Raw genomic sequence first — 24,203 nt, 5'->3', positions numbered from 1 at the left:
TTGCCCAGTTGTCCGGGAAATGCCCAAGTTGCCTAAGAATGGAACTTTTGTTACTACATCTGCTGATAAAGCAGATAGCAAACTCAAGTTTTATGACCACTGGCCACCTCAGTTTACTACCAATTTTCACAATTTTACAAGCCATTATATTTTGGAAAGTAGGACAGGACTTGAAGTGATTTACCTGCCACGAGAGCAACGTTACACAAATATAGCAATAATAAGTATTTTCATCCACGGTGGATAATCTGTTTCCTATTTTTGCTCCATTAATGACTTTCACTCTTTTCTCCTATTATCCCTTTTTCCGTCTGTGATTGAGGAGGGTTGAGGAAATGAGGTCAGGGAGGATTTCAGCCAATCCTGTTAGAGACAGCTGATGTATTTCCTGGTCGTGTCTCAGTCCGTGCTTAGAGCTGCTGTCCTGTGTCGTCTTAGATGGGGAAGATTGGCATTTGTACAAACATCTTCAGTACAGTCAGCACTGGCACTCGGACAGCACGTTGGCAGCTAATTCACAGGCATTTTATCTAAGCATTCGGTTTGAATTGAGGTTGGCATATATAGAGGGCAAGTTGCCATGCTGTAGAACTGGCATCTAAAGGATGCTCCATTAGCCATGTAATGTGTTTAAGACTGGCACGGCAGACATAATAACTATAAAAGATGTCATAAACTCCCCTTATGTAGGACTTTTCAATTCTGTATCAAAGATATGACAACAGTGTCTCCTGAGGGGGTCCTTTGATTCTAGCGCTTTTATTCAAGTTTGAAGACTTTCTGTACCTTTCTTCTCTCAAAGGTCAGACTGAGAGACTGTCGTTGTGAGGTTAAGCGTAGAGGAATACGTTCTCGTCCCCCAGCCATTTGAAGTACAGAATGAACTGAAATTATCCAGAGGGGTGGTAAATGGTTGATATACAGATATTTGAAGATGTCCATGAGGAAAAACAGGCTATCTCTAACACAAAGCTGGACTCCCCACCTACTGTTCACCTGCTTTAACATTTTGCTTAGCTAAGATGAAATGATGAAGCATTGAAAGTGATAGAGATATAATTCAGAGTGTGAATTTGGAACACTAGAGCCAAAGTTAGAAAAATGTGCAAATAACAAGCAAAATATATTTTCGAGGAATATAATTTTTCATTCAATTAGCTTCTTAATACCGCACTCAAAAATCAAACAATTTCGGTTTGTATGCTGGCATTTTTAAGACCAATTTATTGTGTAATGAATCTGATGTGAATTCACTACATATTCGAAATGCGTTTAGAATCCAGTAGCATAAAAGTTAGTGTACCACTCAATACCATTGTGCAAAATTTAAGTTATGCAGCTTTCAAGTAACCAGCAGTAAAAAAAAGGCCTTTGGTATAACTGAGTTCACAAGGTCACAGTTTGGCTCTCAGAGAGTTGAGGGCAGTGTTTTGCTGTATGTTTGTGTTGTTGTCTGGAACAGAGGTCAGGTTTGTGTCCGGTGTAGGGGAGGAAGTGGACGAAGGCTATTTGGAGACTGGCACTAATCTGGTTAGTGTGGTTTCCACCCTGTCTGTTTCTCCTGACACCACTTTTGCCATACTGGTCTGATCTGTCACGTGACCACAGGCCTTTATACGGCTGACTGCTGCTAAGATGTTGCATAGTTCGAGGGAAAATGGCTTTCGAAGGATAGACGTCTTCTCTCTTTGTGTAGTAACACTCTCTGCATGACAAGCAGTCATGCAAACTACTAAACTACATGTCAGACTCAAGCAGTTGAATTGTTTTGGGTCATTATTTTAGAACACCGCATTTTGAAAGTGTTTGGGCAAAGAGAAATTTTATGGGCAAAGCTAATGGAAAATGTGTGAACAAAGTTGCCTCAGCATTGTTGCTTTAATATGATTTATTCACAACCTCTTGACATAATGATAAAGACTGAATGTTCTTTTTCCACTGTTTGTGTTGGAATGGCATTTAGTTTGTGTTTTACCAGCGATGACCTCAAGTGGGACAACAGAGTTTCCCAGGCAGCTCAGAGCAACTACAACAAGCCACAGTGGGAAAACTACTGTCATCTTCTGGCTCTTGTTTCCTTCTCCGTGTCTCCCACCTTGTTTATGACAGGCCTGTTTTTCCCTCCTCTGTCAGTATGTTTCTTTCTGTCACTTTGCGTGTGTTTGTGTCCGCTACTGCGGATGGATCTTCCCATCGTCCAGTGTTCTCGCTGTCAGCTCTCTGTAAAGGCAAGGTCATACATTCTCTTATGTTTCCTGTTTTGAAAAGGACACCTGGGCTCCGTGTTAAGTCGTGGTTGTCATATCAGGGGAATGCTACTAGATGAGTTGTTTTAGGGAGTATTGGTCGGCCTTAGGGCTGCAACAAATATCATTTTCAACAGACATTTTTCTACCGTTCATTTTCTGGAATAATTTATAGTAGTTTGGTCTATAAAATGTCAATCAATAAAGCCCTTTTTTCACACAGACGATTAATCTTTCAATGCACTGAGGGATTGCTGGTGACTGTTATGTCAAAAGTAAGAAAATACTAGATGCTTTTAAACTACATGGTGCTCACCAAAATGTGACGGTGTTTTGTAATTCATTCAAAAGGTTTGCAGAATAGGGCGTAAAGCTTTGAACCACGAGGAACTACTTTCTAGAGCTGCAGTTAATGATTATTTTTATTATCATTTAATCTGTTGATTATGTTTTCAGTCAAGTGATTGCATTATATCATTATTCTTATGGATTGGCAGAAAATTGTGAAAAATGACCATCACAAGTTCCCAAGTTCTGCTTGTATTTCAGTCCAAAATCCAAAGATATGCTATTTACAATAATAGAATACAAGGAAATGCAGCAAATCCTCTTATCTGAGGAGTTTGAACGAGTGAATGTTAAAGTTATTTATCGAGCAAAAATGATAATTGTATGTCCCAACAGTCTGAGAGTAATTTTCATGTTTATGGAATAAACACAACACAAGTGACATACTGTAAGTGGTGACTGTGTGCAGCCTTAAATCACAACACAGTGGGTGATAATGTGGTTGCTCACCTTTAGAATAAATTGATAATATATACAGTAAATAATTTGAATTTATTTCTTATTTTGTACATTGTTAGTCTTTTTCAAATGCCTATCTAAAACATCATGGATCGAGCTGTAAAGCGAATGATACTGGGGACACATGGATACTTGTGGCATCTGTGTTTTCCTCACTTCACAAAAATGTTCTGAAAATGACTGAAAACGTATTGCTCTCTTTTAAATTATGAAGGGTGTTTTAGCCAGAGCAGTGCATTTTCTGGCCCGGTGTCCTCCGCTCGGATTCCAAGTCAGATTGTCCCTCATTCCTGCTGTGGATTTTTCCAGCAGCAGCCGGCGGTCCGCAGGATGATTTCACCCCACAGACACTCTTTTTGAAAAAGAGAGGAAAACCTCCCCGGTTGTCTCTGTTCGCTGTGTCAGCAACAGGCGTGGCAGTGCCAAAACGAGAGCAGTAGAGAGAGGGAGAGGGAGGGAGAGGGAGAGGGAGGGAGAGAGAGAGAGGGTAGAGAGAGGTAAAGTAAGTGAGGCAAGGAGAGGGGGGGACGAGTGTGACAGAGCTGATAGGAACTAGACACGAGAACAGAAAAATAACAAATGAGTGAGAGGAAACACTGAAAGACAAAGAGAGGGATGAAGATGAAAGATGAAAGAGGTAGAAATATCCTATAGGAGAACAGAAACAAAACCGAGACACAGAAAGTGAACTTCCTGCTCCTTGAGGTGACCTTGCTTCTTTGTGCCTGTTGCTAGGATACGATAGCTATGTGGCCCGGGACAAGAGGAGGGAGATCCTGAAAGCCTTAATGATGTACAGTCTTTCCCCCTTTCACTCCCGAAGCTGCACGGATAATTTCCAACTATTAGAGTCAATTATACAGTGATTAATATACGCTGTGAAGTGTTTGGGAAGTTAATGTTTCATTGTCCTGGTGAAGATATAAAGTGAATGGTCAGATATTGCGTATGTTTTTTAGAGCATGACCTATGCTTGGCTTGGGGGAGGGTATGTCATCTGTATTTGGGAGTAGCGCTGATACAATTAGTTGATAAAACACTTAGATGCTTGATTGAATTTTGATGAACCATAAATCTTTTCAGTACTTTATTAAGCAAAAATTTCAAACATTTACCGGTTCCAATTTTCTGAAATGTGAGAATTTGCTGCTTCTCTATGTTTTATATAATTGGAAACGATATAAAAATTTTATACTTTGGGTTTTGGACTGTTTGTGGGCCAAAACAACAAATGTGATGACTTTGCCTTGAGCTCTGTGGAATTGTGGTAGGCAGTTTTCACCACATGCTGACTTTTATTTTGGATTAAATGATTAACCAGTTAATAGGAAAATAATCAATAGATGAATTGATAATAAAAATTGACTTAAGTTCGAGCCCTAACAGAGATTTCCAATCTATCAGTTGATACAAACAAACATTTTTGATAAGGATAATTTCCCTCTTCTCTCCAGGCTTCTCTTTCTTTAATATGCCCTTACCCCTTATATATCTTTCTATTCCTCTTCCTCTCCCACTTCTTAAATCTAGCGCAGCGACAGCTAACATGTTCTTCTCTTACAGCTGTTTCTCAGCTCAGTTCACTCCTTCCTCTCTCTAAAACTATATGACTTTCTTCCCCTTGCTTCTCCCCGTTTCCACAGTCTCTTCCGGCCCCCACTCCACCATCTGAATGTCAGTTCATTCTAGTTGGGACTGTGTGTGTCATTGTTGAATTCTTTGTGTTCCCAGGCTTTATTTAGCCATTGTTAATCACTTTGTTGGCCTCTGACCACCATTCAGCCAGTTTCTGATGAGCAAAGTACTATTACAGGGCAATGGAAAGCCACCATAAACTATAGTACAGTGCTTCATTGACTTTAAAATCTCTGTGAGATTCGGGAGGATTTGAGGAGCTTGTTTATCTGTCATTTTCTCTTTCTTTCTCTTGTTCCTTCTTTAAATTCCCTCCCTGGGTTTCCTCCCTGGGATGGGCAGTTTGACAAACATTTAACAGGAATGAAGATGCAAGTGGAGTATGTGCACTGCGTGTGTGTGTTGTTTTTAGATTGTTTAGCTTGATGAAAAATTGGCCATACTGTACGGGTAAATTAGTAGGTTCTGACTGTTCTCGGCTAATTACAGTGAACTTTTACAGTACACACACACACACACACACACACACACACAAACACTTGCCCCCTCAGTCGCTGCACTGACACATTGAGATGTGATGAAAGCCATCTGCTGAGATAGACATTGGGAGTGTGTGCGGGCGTGCGCACGCGCGCGTGTGTTTATTTGTTGGGTCTGCTTTGTCAACCCCAGTGCTGTGTCATGTGTTGGCCCATGTTTGCTTTTATAAGTGGTTCCAAATGCGAGTCAGTGAGTGCCCGTTAGTTCCTCTGTGAGAGAGTGTGTGTTTGTGTGTGTGTGTGTGTGTGTGTGTATGTGTGTGTGTGTGTGTTTTCCATCATGACTCCCACATGTGAGAGGGAGTTGCATCACAGTTTAGTGGTGTTTATGGTCCACAGAGCTGCTTCTGGCAAACACACAAAGGTTTTCACATCATTATCCTAGTAAATATGAAAACAAATGTTCGTAATCTATTTATGTAAAGACCCCTGTCCTGGACAGATAAAAAGACGTATTTGTCTCCACATTACAGATGTTTTCAGTTTTATGACATTGAATGTTTTGAGTCTTTGAGTCTTACACAAATTAAAGTTCTGAAGAAATCAGGTATTTTGGTTTAATCCTGTTTACAATAACAAATGTCATAGATATTACTTATTATGCTTGAAAACTAGCAGCTATACAGTACGTTTCATTCACTGTTTTAAAATGTGGAAAAATATTTTTGAACCACGGTCAAATTTAAGTACTGCATTGTAGCTTTAATATTACCTCATTTCCTTCTTCATGGGGTTTGGGGGGGCTGAGGTACTGGACCTCAGGTCTGTGTGTCAGCCTGGAGTTAAACCACCAGCAGGAATATTTATACAAGTGGCGGCAATTAGTGTGTGATTGAGAGGTATGTAGAAACTGTGTTTGAGTGTGTGTGTGTTTTCCATCATGACTCCCACATGTGAGAGGGAGTTGCATCACAGTTTAGTGGTGTTTATGGTCCACAGAGCTGCTTCTGGCAAACACACAAAGGTTTTCACATCATTATCCTAGTAAATATGAAAACAAATGTTCGTAATCTATTTATGTAAAGACCCCTGTCCTGGACAGATAAAAAGACGTATTTGTCTCCACATTACAGATGTTTTCAGTTTTATGACATTGAATGTTTTGAGTCTTTGAGTCTTACAAGATTAAAGTTCTGAAGAAATCAGGTATTTTGGTTTAATCCTGTTTACAATAACAAATATCATAGATATTACTTATTATGCTTGAAAACTAGCAGCTATACAGTAAGTTTCAACCACTGTTTTAAAATGTGGAAAAATGTTTTTGAACCACGGTCAAATTTAAGTACTGCATTGTAGCTTTAATATTACCTCATTTCCTTCTTCATGGGGTTTGGGGGGGGGGGCTGAGGTACTGGACCTCAGGTCTGTGTGTCAGCCTGTAGTTAAACCACCAGCAGGAATATTTATACAAGTGGCGGCAATTAGTGTGTGATTGAGAGGTATGTAGAAACTGTGTTTGAGTGTGTGTGTTTTTTAACTTTCTGTCTGTTCAAACAGCTATGGTTGATGTGGTAAGTACATTTTGAATTGCCCTGGAGCACACATGCATGGTCACCATGCTGGTAATAGGAAGCAGAGCCATGTGGCCAATAAAATGCTGTTCTGTATCCTAAATCACATTGAACCTCTGATAGATTTCAGTACTGTGCAAAGAAGATGTAACTTATACAGTTAAAAGAAAGATTTGCAGATAAAAAAAGTCACACATAATTTGATATATTAGGGGTCCAACTAAATTATAAATGTTCATTACTTTACCTTTTGTTTGTGAAATTGAAACTGGAAACAATTTTGTCATTTGTTATTTCATAAATTAATTTATATAATCTCATGTATACCTGTAACACTTGTGTAGCTCAGTCTTGAATGGAATTAAGGGATAAAGTGGTAGACTCCTGCACATTGTCAGCACAACATTTCAAAGTTTTGGCCATAGATCACAAATGCCTTAAATTCCTAATGATGGTCTATGAACCAAAATGTCACTTCTATAACAGATATTGTGCTGACAGCGTGGGGGTGGTCACCAGGTTTGTACTTAATAACTAATATAAATGAATAATCAGATTTTTAAAATAAAAAAAAAAATCATATTTCAGTCAGTGCTGCCATTTAGTTTTTCCTATTTGACTTGCATACAGTAATTCTTTAGCATTTTTAGCCATGCTAGTGTTGTGGTTCTGTGGATGGCAGTAATGTGCTACAACTGTACTGCAACTATAGTCGAGACTGAAATATCTTAAACTATTAAATGGATGGTTGTGGAATTTTTTATTTTTTTTCCTAATTACTGAAGCCTAATTACTATGGCGACCCATCCTAATGTAATGTGATATACAGTATCAGTCAAATTGGCATATGATGATATCTACAGTGAAACATCACAATGGATGACGACATCATGGGGGGGGGGGGGGGTCTGGACTACAGTTGTCGGCCGACTGACCAACATTGCCACCTATGGCATGTATATTATGGCATGATATCGATGTAAGATAACAAAGTGGCATCCTGTTTTACTTTATCTTCTATGGCATAAAGCACTTAGTTAAGGAGTTGGTTAACTCCACAGTGTAGACAGTGTAGACCCCTGACAAGCTTTTTCTGAGTTATGTTTACAAGCTATGGAGGAAAACCTTTTCTTGACTGCTATAAGGCGTTTTTTGTTTTTTTTTGCTACGTTATGTGAAAAGTTTCCTGTTCTTTTTACGTCCTGAAATTTAACATAACTGACTCTTCAGTTTTGTCAAAATTGTCCATCTTTATAGGTGACTTTGAGCCAAAGTTACTCCAAAATTCCCTTTCAGACAGCACATTAGTTACAGCCGTGTTACGTCATCTGACCTGAATACTGGGCGCTAATTGGCCAAACAAATTTTTTGGGTAATGTTCAAGAACGGCACTGATGTTTGACGTTTTCTGCTGTAAAAACCTGAGCTTGCAATAATAGCTTTTCTGTTTTTTTTGTTTTTTTTTTGTTTTTTTTGTTTTTTTGTTTGAGCCCAGCATTGTGATGACAGTCAGCCATTGGCGATTGACAAAGCCCAACCCTGATGTGTATCCACGTGTGTCCTACATGCGTGCAAGTATGTGTGAAGAGTTAGCCATGGCCTGGAGGTTGTCCAGGCATCTTGGCAGAAACTTCACCTGATGACATATTTACTGTACAGGCAGCCAGCTTAGGCCCTGTAAGGTGATGAGATAAAATATAACCCTGAGCTTTTTTCCCTCTCTTTCTCCCCATTTCTCCCTTCCTTTCGATTTCCAGAGTGACGTTATTGCTGTTGCCTCCAAATGCAAACTTATACAGTGCTGAAATGATCTTGGATACGATTTTCTCTTGTGCCATAACAAAACATTAAAACGGACTTTCTTGTTCTTACGCAGTTGGAATACACACTCTTTTTTTCAAGTCAGCCATAAAATTAACACCATTCGTGCCACAATATATTCCAGTGGCTGAAGGCGCCGAAGGTGATTCCACCGTGATTAGTAATCCACCTTTAACCTCCCGACATTAACCCACTTTACACAGCCCACAGACACTGTATGAGACGGTATTGGAAGGTATAGACTTAATATAACTGGACAGTGGTGAGCTTTTTTTCTACTGTTCTCCAGCTGTGTTGGTGGATCATATTATAGGCGGATGATATGTGGGTCTGTAACGGGATCTACATTCATGGCCAGATTTGACCTTAATCACCCATATATGCTCTACTGTGGTCAGAGGAAGAGTGATCAGACAGTACATGTTGTCCATCTGTGTGCACAGACTCAGCCTGCTTCCCATAAAGCTGACTAAGCAGAATGGAAAGACGAAGGGTGACCTTTGACTCCTGCTTTCCCCCCAACCTACGTTGCTTTGCTTTTTCTCTCTCTCTCACACACACTTTCCCTGCTTTGGTGACTTATTATTGCAATGAAGGAAGTGTTTCCTCCATTCTAAATGTCAAGGTGACCTTGTGTTCTCTGTCAAACAGGAAAGCCCGGCCATGAATGTTTTTTTTTTTCGTTTTTTTTTTTCTTTTTGGACAGAAACACCTTACTTTCAAACTCATACGGTTTCAATGAGACATTTCTTTTCGTATAAAGGATCAGGATGCCACAGTAATGATGACTTTTCCTGTACACACATTCACGCTCACACATATACACGCGTACAGAGCTTGCCACACAAGAAAGCAAGCACATTTGGCCAAGGGACAGTTGGGTAGGTGTTAGATATCGGGGTCAGTCTTACAGGATTGTACTAAGAGAAGTGAAGGTGTTTGGCAGCAGTATGATTTTTAACATGGAGTAGCCCATAATGTAGCCAATAATTTAGGTAATTCAGAAACAATAAAAACAATTTCCCACCCAGTACATCTTGGTCATTATTCTTTAATGATTAGATTTTAGGGATTCTGATCAAAAATACTGTATGCCGATTTATCATTGTAACTACAGTACATGAATATTATACTGTATTATACTTTATAGTAGACCCAAATGTATGTATCGCAGTATGAAAACACAGATCTGTATTTGTTTATGTAACTGAAATTCGGTAGAAATTTCAGAAATAGAAACATCGGTCTGAGGTCACATGTGAAAATAAATTGAATTAAAATGCCACATTTTTCTGGTTGGTCCCGCAACAATGGCAACCACAAAACAATATGTACACTGTGCCATTAATTTTTAAAAAATTCTTAAAGAAGTATTAGAAATCTTTTTTTTACAAAATAAATTGTACCAGTGTAGTTTGTACTGTAGTATGATTTTACAGTCTTTCACTATATGATTGAGTCCACAAATTCTTCTTGTTGTTGGCTGCTTGGTCATGTAAAGAATTAGATGAGGAGACTGAAATCTGTCTTTGTCTCCACGGATGAATAGTGTGTGTGTGTGTGTGTGTGTGTGTGTGTGTTTGTCCCACTTGATGAATAGGGTTTCTATTCACATGCTTGTTGAACAAAGCTACTGCAGAGTTCAAGCTACTGCTGGATATCCTGTTGATATCACACAGACCCATTCTTTGGACTGTGTATGTGTGTGTTTGTGAGTTAATACACATAGCGGCCGTTGTACAGTGTCGCTGCATGGTTGTGGTTAATTGCAATTCATTTTATGTAACTTACAGTGCAGTGTGTGTGTGTGTGTGTGTGTGCTGCTTTTGTGAGCAGGATGCCTTATTCCAGTAGTATCCAAACCACTGTCCCTCAAATGTCATTGCTGAATTGTATACAGAGCATGTGACTGGCATACTGTATTTAGCACTGACAGGATTCCCACAACAGTGTAATCACACATGACAAGCAAACCATCTTCATGAAATATCTATATGACAAGCCAGAAAGAAGAAACATCTGTTTTGCCTCATGCTGACAGCCGTTCCCCCACACATGTCGACATGTATTGGCAGTAACAAAGCACCTGTATTATCCCCATGTTACAGCTGACCATGCAGACATCAGTGTTCATTGGGTTCAGTGGATTGTAGTGGACAGGTCATCATTTTCCTTTAATTTTCTTCAAACCACCTCTGGACACTGCTCATCATCCCCTTTGTTTGTAATTGATGTAGGGCTGCAACTAATGATAATTTTTATTATCAGATAGTCTGGCAATAGTTTTCAAAGTAATTGCTTTTAAAAGAGATTCGGGAACACAGCGACATTGCTACAATGAAGTTCAATTAAAAACTGCGTCATTTGGAGGGAAAAATCGAGATCTGAAATGTCTGTAATTATCCCCCACTGAATGTTTACAATGGATATCTTGAGTAATAATTTTACTTCAAACCTTCATTTTCTCATCCAACTAAATTTGACTAACATTGGGGCTTGTTTACAACTCGTTTTACAATCAAACCATCGTGTTTCTTCCCCAACACTTCTTTTTAGCAATGTTGTCAAGTTCCCAGATCTCAGTTTATTCTTATTTCTATCCACACAAATTATAGGCAAAACTACAAAAAAGACCCACTTTGTAGTAAATGGGAATTAACCACCAAGGTAAGCTATGGCACGAATACATTCATCTGCAGGTTTTAATCGACCAGGTATGCTAATTGAATGTGCCTACAACAACTACTTCTGTCTTGAATGTGTGTATAAGAGCTGTAGTCAAAGTCCCGAGTTCATGTGTTATGCCTACTTGGTGCTGCTTGTTTGTGCGTTTATTTTTGTGTGTCTCAATTGGGTCGGTGTCATGAGCTCAGGAGGAATTGAAAGAGTGAAGAATGGGGGGAATTCAGTGGAGCAAGTGCTATAGAAGAGTGGAAGAGGACAGAGAAGTGAGTGTCAACGGGGTCACTTATTTTTAGCTGTCACTGTCCTCTGCTGTCCTTCTTGCCCGGACACACACACAAATACCAAACAGCAGTGACAGTAGAGTATCATCTACAATCATCCCTGAGCCAGCAGCAATGCTGCCTTTTTTTTTTTTTTTTTTCCAACTGCAAATCTGATATTCAATATTAAAAATATGCAATATCAGGGGCATCGCAACATGTAATTCAATTCTGTTTGTTGGTTTATTCACGTGGACTGTGCACATTAATGAATGTATGCCTAAATGGGCCAGGGTTCAATATCGAAGTCTGCCAAAGTCAGATAGCACATTGATGTTGGCAGTGTCTTCCTAGCCATGCAGATAGTTTAGGTTTTCCTTGCAGAGTGTTTGTGTTATGTTACACTCGTTGCTACCCCAATGCTATGACGGTGAATTAAGCTTTACTTTGTTGTGTTCAGTGTCTTGGTTACTCTGAATAATTCACTGACCTTGCTGTCAACAGTTTTCCTTCGGAACTATTTTTTTTACTGATGGTAGAAAATTACTCACAACTTTACACATCAAAGTCTGTGCATGATCCTGAGTAACTTGGCAGGAAAAAGTCTAAACATCTGGAAACCCTCAGCACATAAATCCTAACTATCTGCCTGGCTAAATACCACTAGGTGTAATTTAATTTTTTATTAAAATTGTTACTTCTATTCATCACATATGTTGGTTCAGTATCTTTTAACCTAGGGCTTGAACTTGTGAATCACTGCATTGAAACAGCTACCATAAATGGTAGTGGTACACTCTCTTACACAAAAGCTTCTCTGAACAATGTACTTGTTGTGAGATGTAATTCTTTCTATGTTTTGTAGTAATTCATTTGTGTTGGAAAGATCTTGCAGAATCATATCAGCCAGCAATGTGGTTTTGATTTGAAAACAAAGTTTGAGTCTGTGGCTTGTGTGTATGTGTGTCTACACAGACATACAGTATTAAGGTACGTGTGTGCTTGTGTGTGTCTGAGTGCGTTGCTGTTGCCAGCATCTAACGAGAACATGGCGTCGGGAGTGATATGACATGCATGATTTATCTGATACGTATGATGTATTTACATATAGAAGCCAGAATTTTTTCTTTTTTTTTTAATGTTACTCCAACACAGCGTTTGCCAAAATGTACACTGAGACATCCTCCAAGGGTGGGTAAACTGAATAGAAATGCATATTTATGAGTATGTTTTTCACCACTGTTTTTGAGTGATACAACCTGAAGCCATTGTTTCCATAGCAGAATAAAGTCACACTTTACAGTCATTCGCTGGCCAATGCAAATGGAGAGAAGCAGTAAAATTGTGGTATGAAAATACAACATGGACTTTGTCAAATTTGTAAACTACTTATTATTTCATTCTGAAACATTGTCAAGTAACTGGAAAACATTAATACCAACATTAATGTCATAATAATAGCTTCATCACACATTACAGCAGATTACAAGTACTGTACCAAATCGTTACAAGGAACCACACACATCTGGATGGACAAAGCAGCCTTTTATATAATACTGGCCATTGTAGTGCTGCCTTATTACGCAACATAACACCACATATGAATATAAACCCCATCCAGAATAAAAGGTTGATTTTAAAATGATGATACAAAAAGTCCAAAAATAAAGAACTGCTATTCAAATAATTTACATAATCAGATTTTCTGAACTGTCTACAGCTAAATGTATAAATTGTCTATAGGATACATTGTTGTGACCTATCAGAAAAATTAAAGTGAAGACCAAATGGTCCATCGTTAAGGAAAAAGTGGGTATCTCCTATGAAGCTTCTGAATTAGCTAACTGTAATGAGCATTTAAATTTTTGATCATCACACTAGACTATTTGAGGGTTTTTTTGGAGCCATATTGTGAAACTGACACTCTCATGTCTCGTGTTATGTACCGTGCAGAGGGTGACTCACTTTCCACAATCATACTGGGATCCTTCATCTACATAGAAGTCTATTGTTATGCCTATGGTTTTAAGCGTTTTCTTTTCAGAACCGGTGTTAACCTTCAGATGCTTATTTTACTGATGAATAAACGGTTGTTATTGCTGTACTTTTTAAAGCCCTTATAAATTATAATGGTGTAACCTAATGTGCCTCCGGCAGCATTCATTATCGAAGGGTTAGAGGACACTCACGCCAGGTGAAATCTATTAAAAATGTTTTTTTTAATCTTTTAATGCTCTACTTGAGATGTACTCAAGTTTATTACAGTTTATTTTAAACAAGCTCATAAATTTGAACTTCATGCTAAACTAAAGATATTTCATTGATTAAGCTGAAACTTGGTCAACAGTGACTCAGCTCTTCAACTATGAACTGACAATACCCAGGTGTGCCTTTTTTTTTAGGGGTGTTCCTGTGTGCTGGTCTTAATGAGAACAGTTCGTTGCACTGAATTTTCAAAGTAACAGTATAAAAACAGGAAGGAATAAAGTTTTCAGTGCATAGAAGCAGTTTCGCTTCAGCAGTGAAACAAAAACCATGGTCTGTCGAACCAAACCGGGGCATCAATCTCTGTAGTTTTAGGCTTGAATTTTGGCCGTTAGAGGTCTATCTAAAACAGCAGCATCCAACATCTTTGGGGTTGAGTCCCTCAGTATCAGAGGAAGGTCTACTCTCCCGACGCACTGTTTTGCGCCTCGGTGCTAGGTATTTCGGCTGTAATTATAAAAATCTTTATTTCATTGGCTATAAACTAGTCTCCACATCAGCCGTTGATTGCTGTCACTGTTTGCTCTTTCCCCACCACAAGTTCCTATGACTCTCTGTGGCTCATCAACAGGCATTCTGTAAAATTTATAAAATGAAGTAGGATTATTAAACAGTAACTTTTAGAATACATGTAATCATAAACTGACAATATAAAAGGTTGTAAGTGTATCCGAGGCTTCATTTTTTTAACGCTCTTCTGTTTTCCTACTCCTCGGTCTGTGGTTGGTTTTGATGTTTATGAAGGAGAGCATGTGGAGTGTGGCTGGATCCAGAGTCGAGAAATCTACGACCGGCACGTTTCACACACAAGGTGCCGAGAGAAACTGTCAGTAGCACAAAGGAGTAGTCAGAAGAGAGAAGGACGGGAGATGGAGGCCAAAAATAATAGTGAGGAGGAGAGTGTGGGCAAAGATATAGTTTTGTGTAACTCAGTGGGCACAAAGCTCGACATCAGTGTTGCCCGAGCTGAATTTGATTCCCACTGAGGCTATCCATGCTGCAAATAATGCACTGGTCCTACTAGACAGAACAAATGAAAAGCTACAAAAATAAAAGGTCAGTGAACAATGTGTAAAAGAAAACAGGCACTTCGGTGGCATCACATCTGAAAAGTAGATCCTGATAGTTATGCGTTTTAATATGGTTTATACCTAAGAACTGTTGACAGTGTGGCCTCATTTGACAATATGTAATGTTGCTGATTTTGATGATAAAGATGATACTAAAAATCAGTATACTTTAACTATGTTTTAAAAGTACATCATTCACTACAAACTCTCTACAACAACTTTTCAAGCCTGAAAGGGGTGTGTTTAATCACTTACATGCTGCCATTGTGCTTTAAAAAACATACAAAATAATGATTCTGTTCATTCATCTTTTTTCCCTATAAACAAACCATCAGTTTAAATTAACACGTAAGATTTTGCTGTCTCAAAATGCAACGATGTGTCTGCAGAGCTTTCACTTGTTGTGGTTGTTGAGTCACTATAGTATCTCATAGATGTCCTAGCCAGGTGCTGAGATTTCGGGCTTTCAAAGCCATGGATGCACGGACTGCAGTCTCAGAGAGTAGGCCATGCTCTGCTTGTGAAACAGTAACTCCATGCTGTCTCGAACCTAAACACGAATCCTTTGGCTCAACAGTGAAGAACGACACCACAAGTGAGTGGAAACTGTTGTGCCCGTTTACTGTTTGGCTCATTTCAATAATTCTTCAATATTTATGCCCACAACTATAAACTGTGCCAGAGTAGCAGTTTCTTATTCGCAGGCAAAAACTGAAAGAATGATTTATTACTTAATATCTCTTTAAAGGCTTTAATGATTAGTCAATAAACAGGAAGTTGTTGCTGATAAATTATTATTAGTTGGTAAATGATATGACACATGCATGTTCTTTTTCAGTCCAAACATTTTCAATCTAGAAGGAACATAAGGAAGATCCATTGTCCATTTCCAGCACAGTCCACATTGCTTGTATCCCGCTAGTTTTCTTTTTTTTTTTTTTCCAGCTTACTGCTATAGTTTTCATTTTATTATAATGTGTCACAACGTAGGACTAATGGAGCTCAATGAAAGTTTTTTTTCTTTACTGGACAATGGCACTGTAAAACCACAGTTTATCCTTCAAGGTTGGAGTGTGGTCTCATTTTGGTCATACTTTAGTTATTTTGACACCACGGAGCCACTGTGACTCACTGCTAACTGACATCCTGCAATGTTTTTGTGAGTCAGTCCCGAGAGAGGGAGAGGGGCGTGTGTCTGTGTGCCAGTATACGCGTGTTTCTGGCAGCAGCTAAAGCACATCTTTCCAAACGTGCACGTGTGCTCACACAGTCACACACGCACACACACGCACACGACCCATACATACTTGTATGGAGGACCTATTTACATGAACATGGCCAATTACGCTCTCTCTGTCTTCTCTCTCTACACTCGCTGTCCTTTCCCTGACTCTCATCTGTCTTTCCATGAGACTCTTGATCTCTCCTCTCTTTTCTGTCTCTTTCTCTGCATCCTTGTCTGGATTTCATTTTAAGTTCCATCAATATTTTTCAAAATGCCACCAAAATACATCTTTGCTCGGGAACATTTTATGTAGTTTCTTTCCTCCTCTCTCTGTAGAAGTGGGATTTCCCTGCCGGGATTGACCACATCATACGGTTACTTTTGTTGTAGGTCTTTCTCTTTCTTATTTGACCATGCCAGTAATGGAGTAATGAGCCAAAGCAACCTTATATATGTTCATTATTTTAAAATTCATATAACGCATTGTGTCTCAATGTTGGGATAGCATGCAAGAGCCTGATTTGTTCCTCAATCTCTGTCGTTTCTAAGAAAGTTATGAGAAGTTTCTCTCGCTTTGTGTCCTCCTCTCCATCCTCCCCCTATTTCGCGCCAATTCTGTATATGTTGCTGACCTCAGCCCTCCCAGCAACAGGAGAGTTTGTAGTGGAGGTGACCTTGCCTTGAGTTTAAATGGACAGGGAGCCAAACTCGCCGTGAGTGTCTGTCTCCTAGGAGCTCTTAGCGCCTCATGTATTATTTGAAAGGCATCCATCTGTCCGAGGCTTTTCACTGCCTCTCCTGGCTAATGTGACTTAAGTATAATGGAACTTTCTGCACTTTTAAGCACAACGCGCACACTGACGCACAGACCTCCACACAAGTGTAGGGGCTGTCAACTCCCATCACTAACACCACTGGGGATCCACTCACAGTATCTGCCCGTCTGATTTTAGGCTTTTTCCACTCACTCTCACTTGCAGTTATTGCATAAAAAGTGTTACTAAGAAAGGTATTCTCTTACATGGTAGTAAGAATGTAGTAAGAGTATGTAGTAATAGTAAGAATGTGATGCTTTCTAAGAGTCAGTTAGTGGTTGAATCATTATGAACGCCCACAGAATAAGGCACTAAACATGAAATGTGGCTTTTGTCAAACAAAGTATACTGTTTCTGCTGGTAAAATAAAACAGCTAATCCTAACAGCTTGTTTTTTTTCTGTTCTATCTTTACTCTCAGGTCTGTCAACAGCCAAGAGGAAGTTTGCTGACTCTCTCAACGAGTTCAAATTCCAGTGTATCGGAGATGCTGAGACGGATGATGAGATATGCATAGGTGAGCTTGCTGATAGGAAATCCGGTACATTTACTGTACCGGCAGAGGGAAGTTTGTAGACAGTGCTTTGCCGTTTATAGTCCCTGAAATTGGACAGTCATATCAGCTCTGATGTAAAGACGAGCTTGATTTTCAGATAAAAAAAGTCTCAAATTATGTTCTGTATCTTTTTTAGCATCGGAGCTTGGTCTTTGATGAATCCCATCAGCCAGAATTTATTGGCAAATTGTAAAAATCATATGAAAACTAATTTTCACTGCCAGGCCATACACTGGCTATAAATACAAACACAAACACCAAATCCTAATACTGTGATCAATTTGCACATTAATTGAATCATAATTGTGCATAATCGTACCACATTCTTCATTGACTTTGGGCAGAATACAGAAGGTGAAGCCAGTCAAGGTGCACAAAAGCCTAATCCTCTTCACTTTCATTTTTTTGTTGTCATAATAACATGTGCTAAGAATCAACAAGTATTCTTTTCCAGGGGCGTCAGGAGCATCTGTTGCACAGATAATGTAAGATCTAAAGTCCAGTTAACAGTGTAGATTTCTACTGATTCTCCATAACAAAAGCTTCAGTAACATAAGATATACAGTCATTATCACAATGTCAATGCTTCCTCATCCTCTGCAATGAAAACATAATAAAGTGTTCTACTTGAAGTAACATGTTTCAGAGCTCTTGCTAAAGCCTGTTGCACATATCCTTGTTTTATTTCTTAATGTTGCTCTTGTCTGATGTTAACAACTCTCCCCTCTCCAATCAGTGTTAAAAACATGCTGCTGACCCAAACCTAACACACATTGGTGTACATGAGAATATTGTTTTAATAATGATGTACAAGTGAGTAATATTCTTAATTCCATGAACTCATCCAGGCTTTGTAGTCTTTTTTTTTTTTTTGGTCCAAACAGCCTGCTGCGAAACATGCAGCGGCCACCACGCCCTCTCATGTTGCCGGGCTCTGTCTGTGCAAGCTGAAGCTCTTCACTGGCCTGACCCACCCACGGCTGTTGTTTAACTGTCCTTAGTTATCTTTCCTGAACAGCTTGCTGCTCAACTGGGTTGCACCACAGCACTTTTGTTTTTAGGATATTAATAGTCCTAGTCATGTCAAAACTGATTTCCTTTCTGTTATGCAATGTTTATTTTATTATCTCACTTCAAACTGATCTGTGCATATCAATTAAAAAAGTTAAAAAATTAAAACATTTTTAAAATGATGTCAAAATAGCCTTAAATAGCCTCTGTTTCATTTAGTGGTTCAATATCTCATTGTGATTCTCTCAGTATCATACTTTATTATTCAGTGTGATTGATGTATAATGTGTGATCGAGCTAAAAGGTTTGACTGCATTCAATAAGCTTTATTAAAAGATTTTGTTGTCTTTAATACATTTCTTGCAAAGTCCTGAGGTCCCTCTCTTTTATAGTGGATTCCAACTTCCAAGTACCAAATCCTGTAGCTTGAAGTCTAACTTTGAGAAGCTCTGTGTGTGTGTGTGTGTGTGTGTGTGTGTGTGTGTGTGTGTGTGTGTGTGTGTGTGTCTGTGTCTGTGTGTGTCTGCGTGTGAGAGAGAGAAGTGTTGGATAGGGACAGAGGCAGTTGAAGTGGAAACTCAGGCCCAAAGCAATGTAGCTGTGCCTCGCTTGCCAGTGAACGGGGAAACAAGCACTGAGTCGTGCTCACTTTGAATGCACCATAGAAACGAACCCTCGAAATTGTGATTTCATTCCCAGTTAATTACTCTGCTGTTTCACGACTTCAGAAAAATTTGTAAGGGGTCGAATAACAGACACAAAGAACTTTCATCAATGCCACCTCATGCCAACTTTCTTCAAACACTCCCTGTTTCTGTTTGTCTGTACTTGTGTGCGTCTCACCGTGACTATTTGAAATACAAACTTTTTCAAACTCTCTTGTCTGTCATGTCTCTTTGTGTTTTTCCCCGTCCCCTCGTCTGTCCTTAGCCAAGTCTCTTCAGGAGTTTGCAGCGGTCCTACAGAACCTGGAGGATGAGAGGACACGGATGGTGAGTGACCTAACAAATTGTAAGGGATATTAGAGGTGGTTGATTCGAGGGAGTAGGGGCTGTGTTTTACACATATAGCTTGTCATTACTCAGCAAATATTTTGACATTGATAGGACTGCGCCCTCTAAATTGATTAGTCGAAATTAGTTAGAGGACAAGTAATTTATTTTTAGAATATGGTAAATAATTCAGTCTTCTTTTCATGCATGCCCCTGTAACCCAGGGAGCTGTATTGAGCTTCTAAATTCAGAGGTCTGTGATATTTTCAGTTTGCCATTGTACAAATAATAATAGTAGAAATCATTATAATTTAACAGAAAATGATACGAGTAACCATTGTCATTTAAAAGATGTCAGTAATGCAGTAATGTATACTTGCTGGTCTGTGACATTGATGTGTGTGCCCCCAGATCGAAAACGCCAACGACGTTCTGATTATGCCCCTTGAGCGGTTCAGGAAAGAACAGATCAGTGCAGCCAAGGTAAGCGAGCTACTCTGCACAGCCACAGGACTGGCGACAGCAATGACTTTCCCCACATGTGTACGGTGCACCAGTATCGATACATGGCACTGAAGCATAAATCAGTAAATCAATAAAATCCTTTTAGTGCTTCTGCAGCTGTTAGGGGAGAACTGTCAGACGCAGCACCCACCCAAAACATATGGTGGACATTCATATACAGCCTTTCTTCAATTTTTGTTAAAAAAATATTTAGTTGTGCATTTGACTTTTAAGCAGTGACAGATATTGGTATTTAGCAGCGGTTTTGCAAAAGCTTCAAATGTGATTCATCCCATCAGATTTTGGAACTTTGTTTTATAATGACGATTGTTAGACTCCAGGAAAGACCTCAGGTCACTGGGTTCGGTAATTGATGTTCGACCTTTGACACTTTAGTGCAGCACCGCGGGTGAAATGGTTTTCAGTCGCAGCAACACTGGTACCTCCACATCCCTACCACCTGGTTGACATTGTAGCAGTGTGTCTTCATTTTATGTGTTCAGTACCTATAAAAGATAAAATCAGCCATATAATTTGCAGTCACTGTATTCTTTTTTCATTTTCGTTGAAATTACTTGATCACAGCAGCTCCAGAAAAATGGCACGTCCACTAGTCATATGGCCTTTTTAAAATTCATGGCACACATTAAAGTTCCAGTGAGATCCTCCTTAATGCAGGATAATTACAGTATTTCCTGGAGTGTCTTCAGTATACAGTACTGTAATATTAAGTATATCCTAAATACATTTGTAATACTTCTGCATTTACAGCTTTGCCAGGAGCTGAAGATTTAAGAATAAGATAATAGAAAAAGCCAAATACCATCAAGTATAGAATATCTTGGAAACTGAAAACAATGCCATGATATGCCATTGTGTGTTCCACAGACCCGTAAGTGTTAATGACAAACTAAAATGCTCAGTCTTTGTTGTAAAGGTCACCATCTTAGTCAGTTGCACCTAGAGAATTTGCAAAGGTCCCTTTAAGAAAAGCTTGTAATAAAAGGCTGAAGCATAAAAACATTTACAGAATATTTACTGCACGTGTCAGGGTCTCTTCTCCCATACCGAGTGTCTGTGCCGTCACTGCATGACCTGAATAGGAGATTAGAGGAATACATAATCCTGCCATAAATCACTTCTTCCCACTGGGGGGTCTCAGAGGCCAACAGGGCTCCCTCACGGCATAGCCGGTGTTGTTACAGGGTTTCAGTGAGTATAAATCTGTTGTACCTTGACTGAGTGTACAGGAGGGTATGGATACACTGAACATAAGAAAAGCAAGCAGGTGGGTAAAAAAAGAAAGGTGTTTACATTTTAATTGTTGTATCTTGGATCTGCTTCAACATTCCCTCTCTTTAATCACCGTGAAAATTCAAAGTAAACGACAACATCTGACAGGACTTTAAAAATAAGTCGTACAACACTCTTAAATTAAAAGGTAAGAACTATACTGTACTTTTTTTGGGTAACCCCTTGCCCCGTTTAGTGAATATGCCATATTTCAGTTTTAGTAATCTCTTTACAGCAGGTTATGGTAAATTTACCCTGTACAGTCATTAGCCTTAGGACCAAGATGAGTAGTCATGGGGGTTCCAATGATACAGGCAGTATTAAACATATTATCAGTGCATACCCTGCTAATCCGTCCCCTTATAACAGGTCATTGTTTGATTGTGACATGGTGGCCAGATTAAGAAGTGAACGCATAATCTGTGCGGTTAGGTCACTATGAGCGATGTACTAATCCCAGTTTAGCCCTAAAAGAACTGACGGCAACTTCACTCGGCACAGTTTCACCTTGGCCTAAAGCTCCAGAGGCGGCAGACCTCGAACGCGAGAGGAGTCTTAGGAGAAATACAGTGAGTGGATAAAGAATTAGAGGAATATGTTTAAAACATGCAGGGTTAACTATTACACTGTTTATTTAATGAAAACTCTGGTCCAGGCTCTAATCCTATTCATCAAGGAAATCACGCCAATCAGATTGCTGCGGGAAGAGGGTCTCGATGAAGCATTGCATCTTTAAATTAAACATTCACTGTGAGCACCGTCAGCACAACGCTGCCTTTAAGACTAAAGGAAATACTGCCGGTAATGTGAGGCCTATGTTTATATCAAAACATTAATCCTGCAAAAACGATTAAAGCATTTCTGAACAAACGCGCTCAGAATAGACTCCCCGAAAGGATCTAACACTGCAGCGATGTTGGTGAAGTGGAGCTACGAAGTGTTGTAGATAAGGCCCGGGCATGATGCATTGTGTCACGTGAATAAACACAGATGCACTTGCAAGTAATGATTTATAGAATTTATAGAATTTATAGAAAGCTGAAAAATTAGAGTTCGATGACTGGGTGAGTTCAGGAGTCAGCCCTGCGTCAGTTTAAGCCCCAGAAAGGCACCGCAGATGCTGCTTCTTTTGAGGAAGTGGTTATTAAGTTAAATGTTAACCATGTAAACACTTTTATGCTAAAAGTAGGTAACAGAACAGTATATTCCTTATGTTTCATGCCATCTGCTATATGCAGAAGCAGATCGGGTGATGAGGTGTTGGCTGGCATCATGTTTCAGCGTCACTTCCAAGCTGTTGACATGACAGAGCAAGGGACTGAGTAGTCAAACTTGACTGAGTCACGACTCAGTCTGGTGACAGGACATGGTGCCGTTTCAAAACATTTCATTTGCTTTACTCTGCTGGCAAAATAATAAAAAGGAAAATCATCAATAAGCATACTGTGAAGACATTGCCACCTGCTGGCTGAGGATGGAAATGACCTAAAATAAACCAATTTGAATACCTCTTTTACTTTTTATTAAAAATTTAGTAAAAAAAAACCAAAAAAAATCAGTGATTGACAGAAAACATGACATTCATGCTTTACACACAAACCCATTTGTACTTTTATCTTTGTGAGGATACCGACATAAGAAAGACATAATGCCTTTCCCAGCCCCTTAGCCTAACCTCAACCCTCACAAATAAACGCGTAACCTCAACCCTTACCCTAAAGCTGAACCCCAAAACCAAGTCTTAACCCTCAAACAGCCCTTTAAAGTTGTGAGGACCGGCCAAAATGTCCTCGCTCTCCCAAGAAGTCCTCTCTCCACAGTCTAAAACGCAAGCTAATCCTCACAATGTATAGCCATACAAGTACACACACACACACACGCTTCTTTAAGTTGATTTTTCTTCACATGTTTTTATTCAAAATTATGTCATTAAACCCATGATGAGGGCGATAAAGAGAGTGTTGTAGAAGTAGCCATGTCAGACATGATTTCCACAGTGAATATGATGAAGTCAAAGAGGCAGACGTTAAACAGAGGCCTTGTTGTTTCGAGGAATGTTCATCATCTCTGATGCATTCTGCAGCTGCTGTCTACTCCTCCTCTTGCCCAGAGGACTCCCTCCGTAGCTGAAACTGGCTTGGCAATGAAGCACCTGTGTCATGTGACTGCAACAGGGGTTGACATCATTGGATTGTCCGACTAAAGAATGATGAGGCATAATTTCGTTTATTTCCCCTGGGAGGTTTTTTTCCTTGGCACATATCTTCCCAGTGAGAGTGGGGAAAAACTAATTAACATGGACACAAATAAGCAGACAGGAAGATTGGTGAAATTCAATTAAATACATGACCGATGACAACGGTTCATCACATTGTTGCCAAACATCATTTAAATCCAGTATTGTCACAGTGCTGTTCATTGATTTACGACATTGCACACAATAGGCCTTCTTCATAGCAGACGTTTTTACTTGTCATAGGAATTCAGCGATCAATTATTTTATTCTATTTACTTCCCAAAGAACAGAATATGGGATGGACCAGCAATTTATATCAATGTGAATTCTGGTTTAACTGGCATTCCAACTATTATTTTCATTATTATTATTTTTTTCCATTGACAGATTAAATGAATAAAGTGTAACAGTAAAATGTCAGAAAGTTGTCAATGGACATCACAATTTCCTGTCTTTTTACTGCTTTTTAGGGCAGTACCAAATATTCTGATTCTAATAATAAATCCCATGGTTTTGAGCTCTTCCTGAAGCTCCAGTCCAGTTATGTTATGACTTTGGGATAAAGAAATGCAATAACATTAACAGGCGGGGGCAGATGTACAGTTAATAATACCCCAGGGCCTCTCTGACAGTGGGAGACCCACCCTGATCTGCCCCTCCTCTGTTTACGTGTTCAATTCTCTCCTCTTGTTTCCCTCTCTGTCTCTTTGTACTGATATCCGTATCTCTT

The 24,203-nt window shown here is 39.3% G+C and overlaps 1 protein-coding gene across 1 annotated transcript in view; it reads left to right on the top strand.

The window, feature by feature from the left end:
• LOC120802657 (rho GTPase-activating protein 26-like) overlaps positions 1-24,203 on the top strand; it is a 93,084-nt gene that overhangs the window by 25,437 nt on the left and 43,444 nt on the right. Inside the window, exons 2-4 of the mRNA XM_040150711.1 lie at positions 17,303-17,398; positions 19,379-19,440; positions 19,852-19,923. Coding sequence (XP_040006645.1) covers positions 17,303-17,398; positions 19,379-19,440; positions 19,852-19,923 — 230 coding nt within the window. The remainder of the gene's footprint in view (positions 1-17,302; positions 17,399-19,378; positions 19,441-19,851; positions 19,924-24,203) is intronic.

Source organism: Xiphias gladius, chromosome 17, assembly GCF_016859285.1.
Source record: "Xiphias gladius isolate SHS-SW01 ecotype Sanya breed wild chromosome 17, ASM1685928v1, whole genome shotgun sequence".
NCBI classification, from domain to species: domain Eukaryota; kingdom Metazoa; phylum Chordata; class Actinopteri; order Istiophoriformes; family Xiphiidae; genus Xiphias; species Xiphias gladius.
The sequence above is the reverse complement of the archived record's forward strand: the minus strand, read 5'-3'. Positions and strand labels throughout refer to the sequence as shown.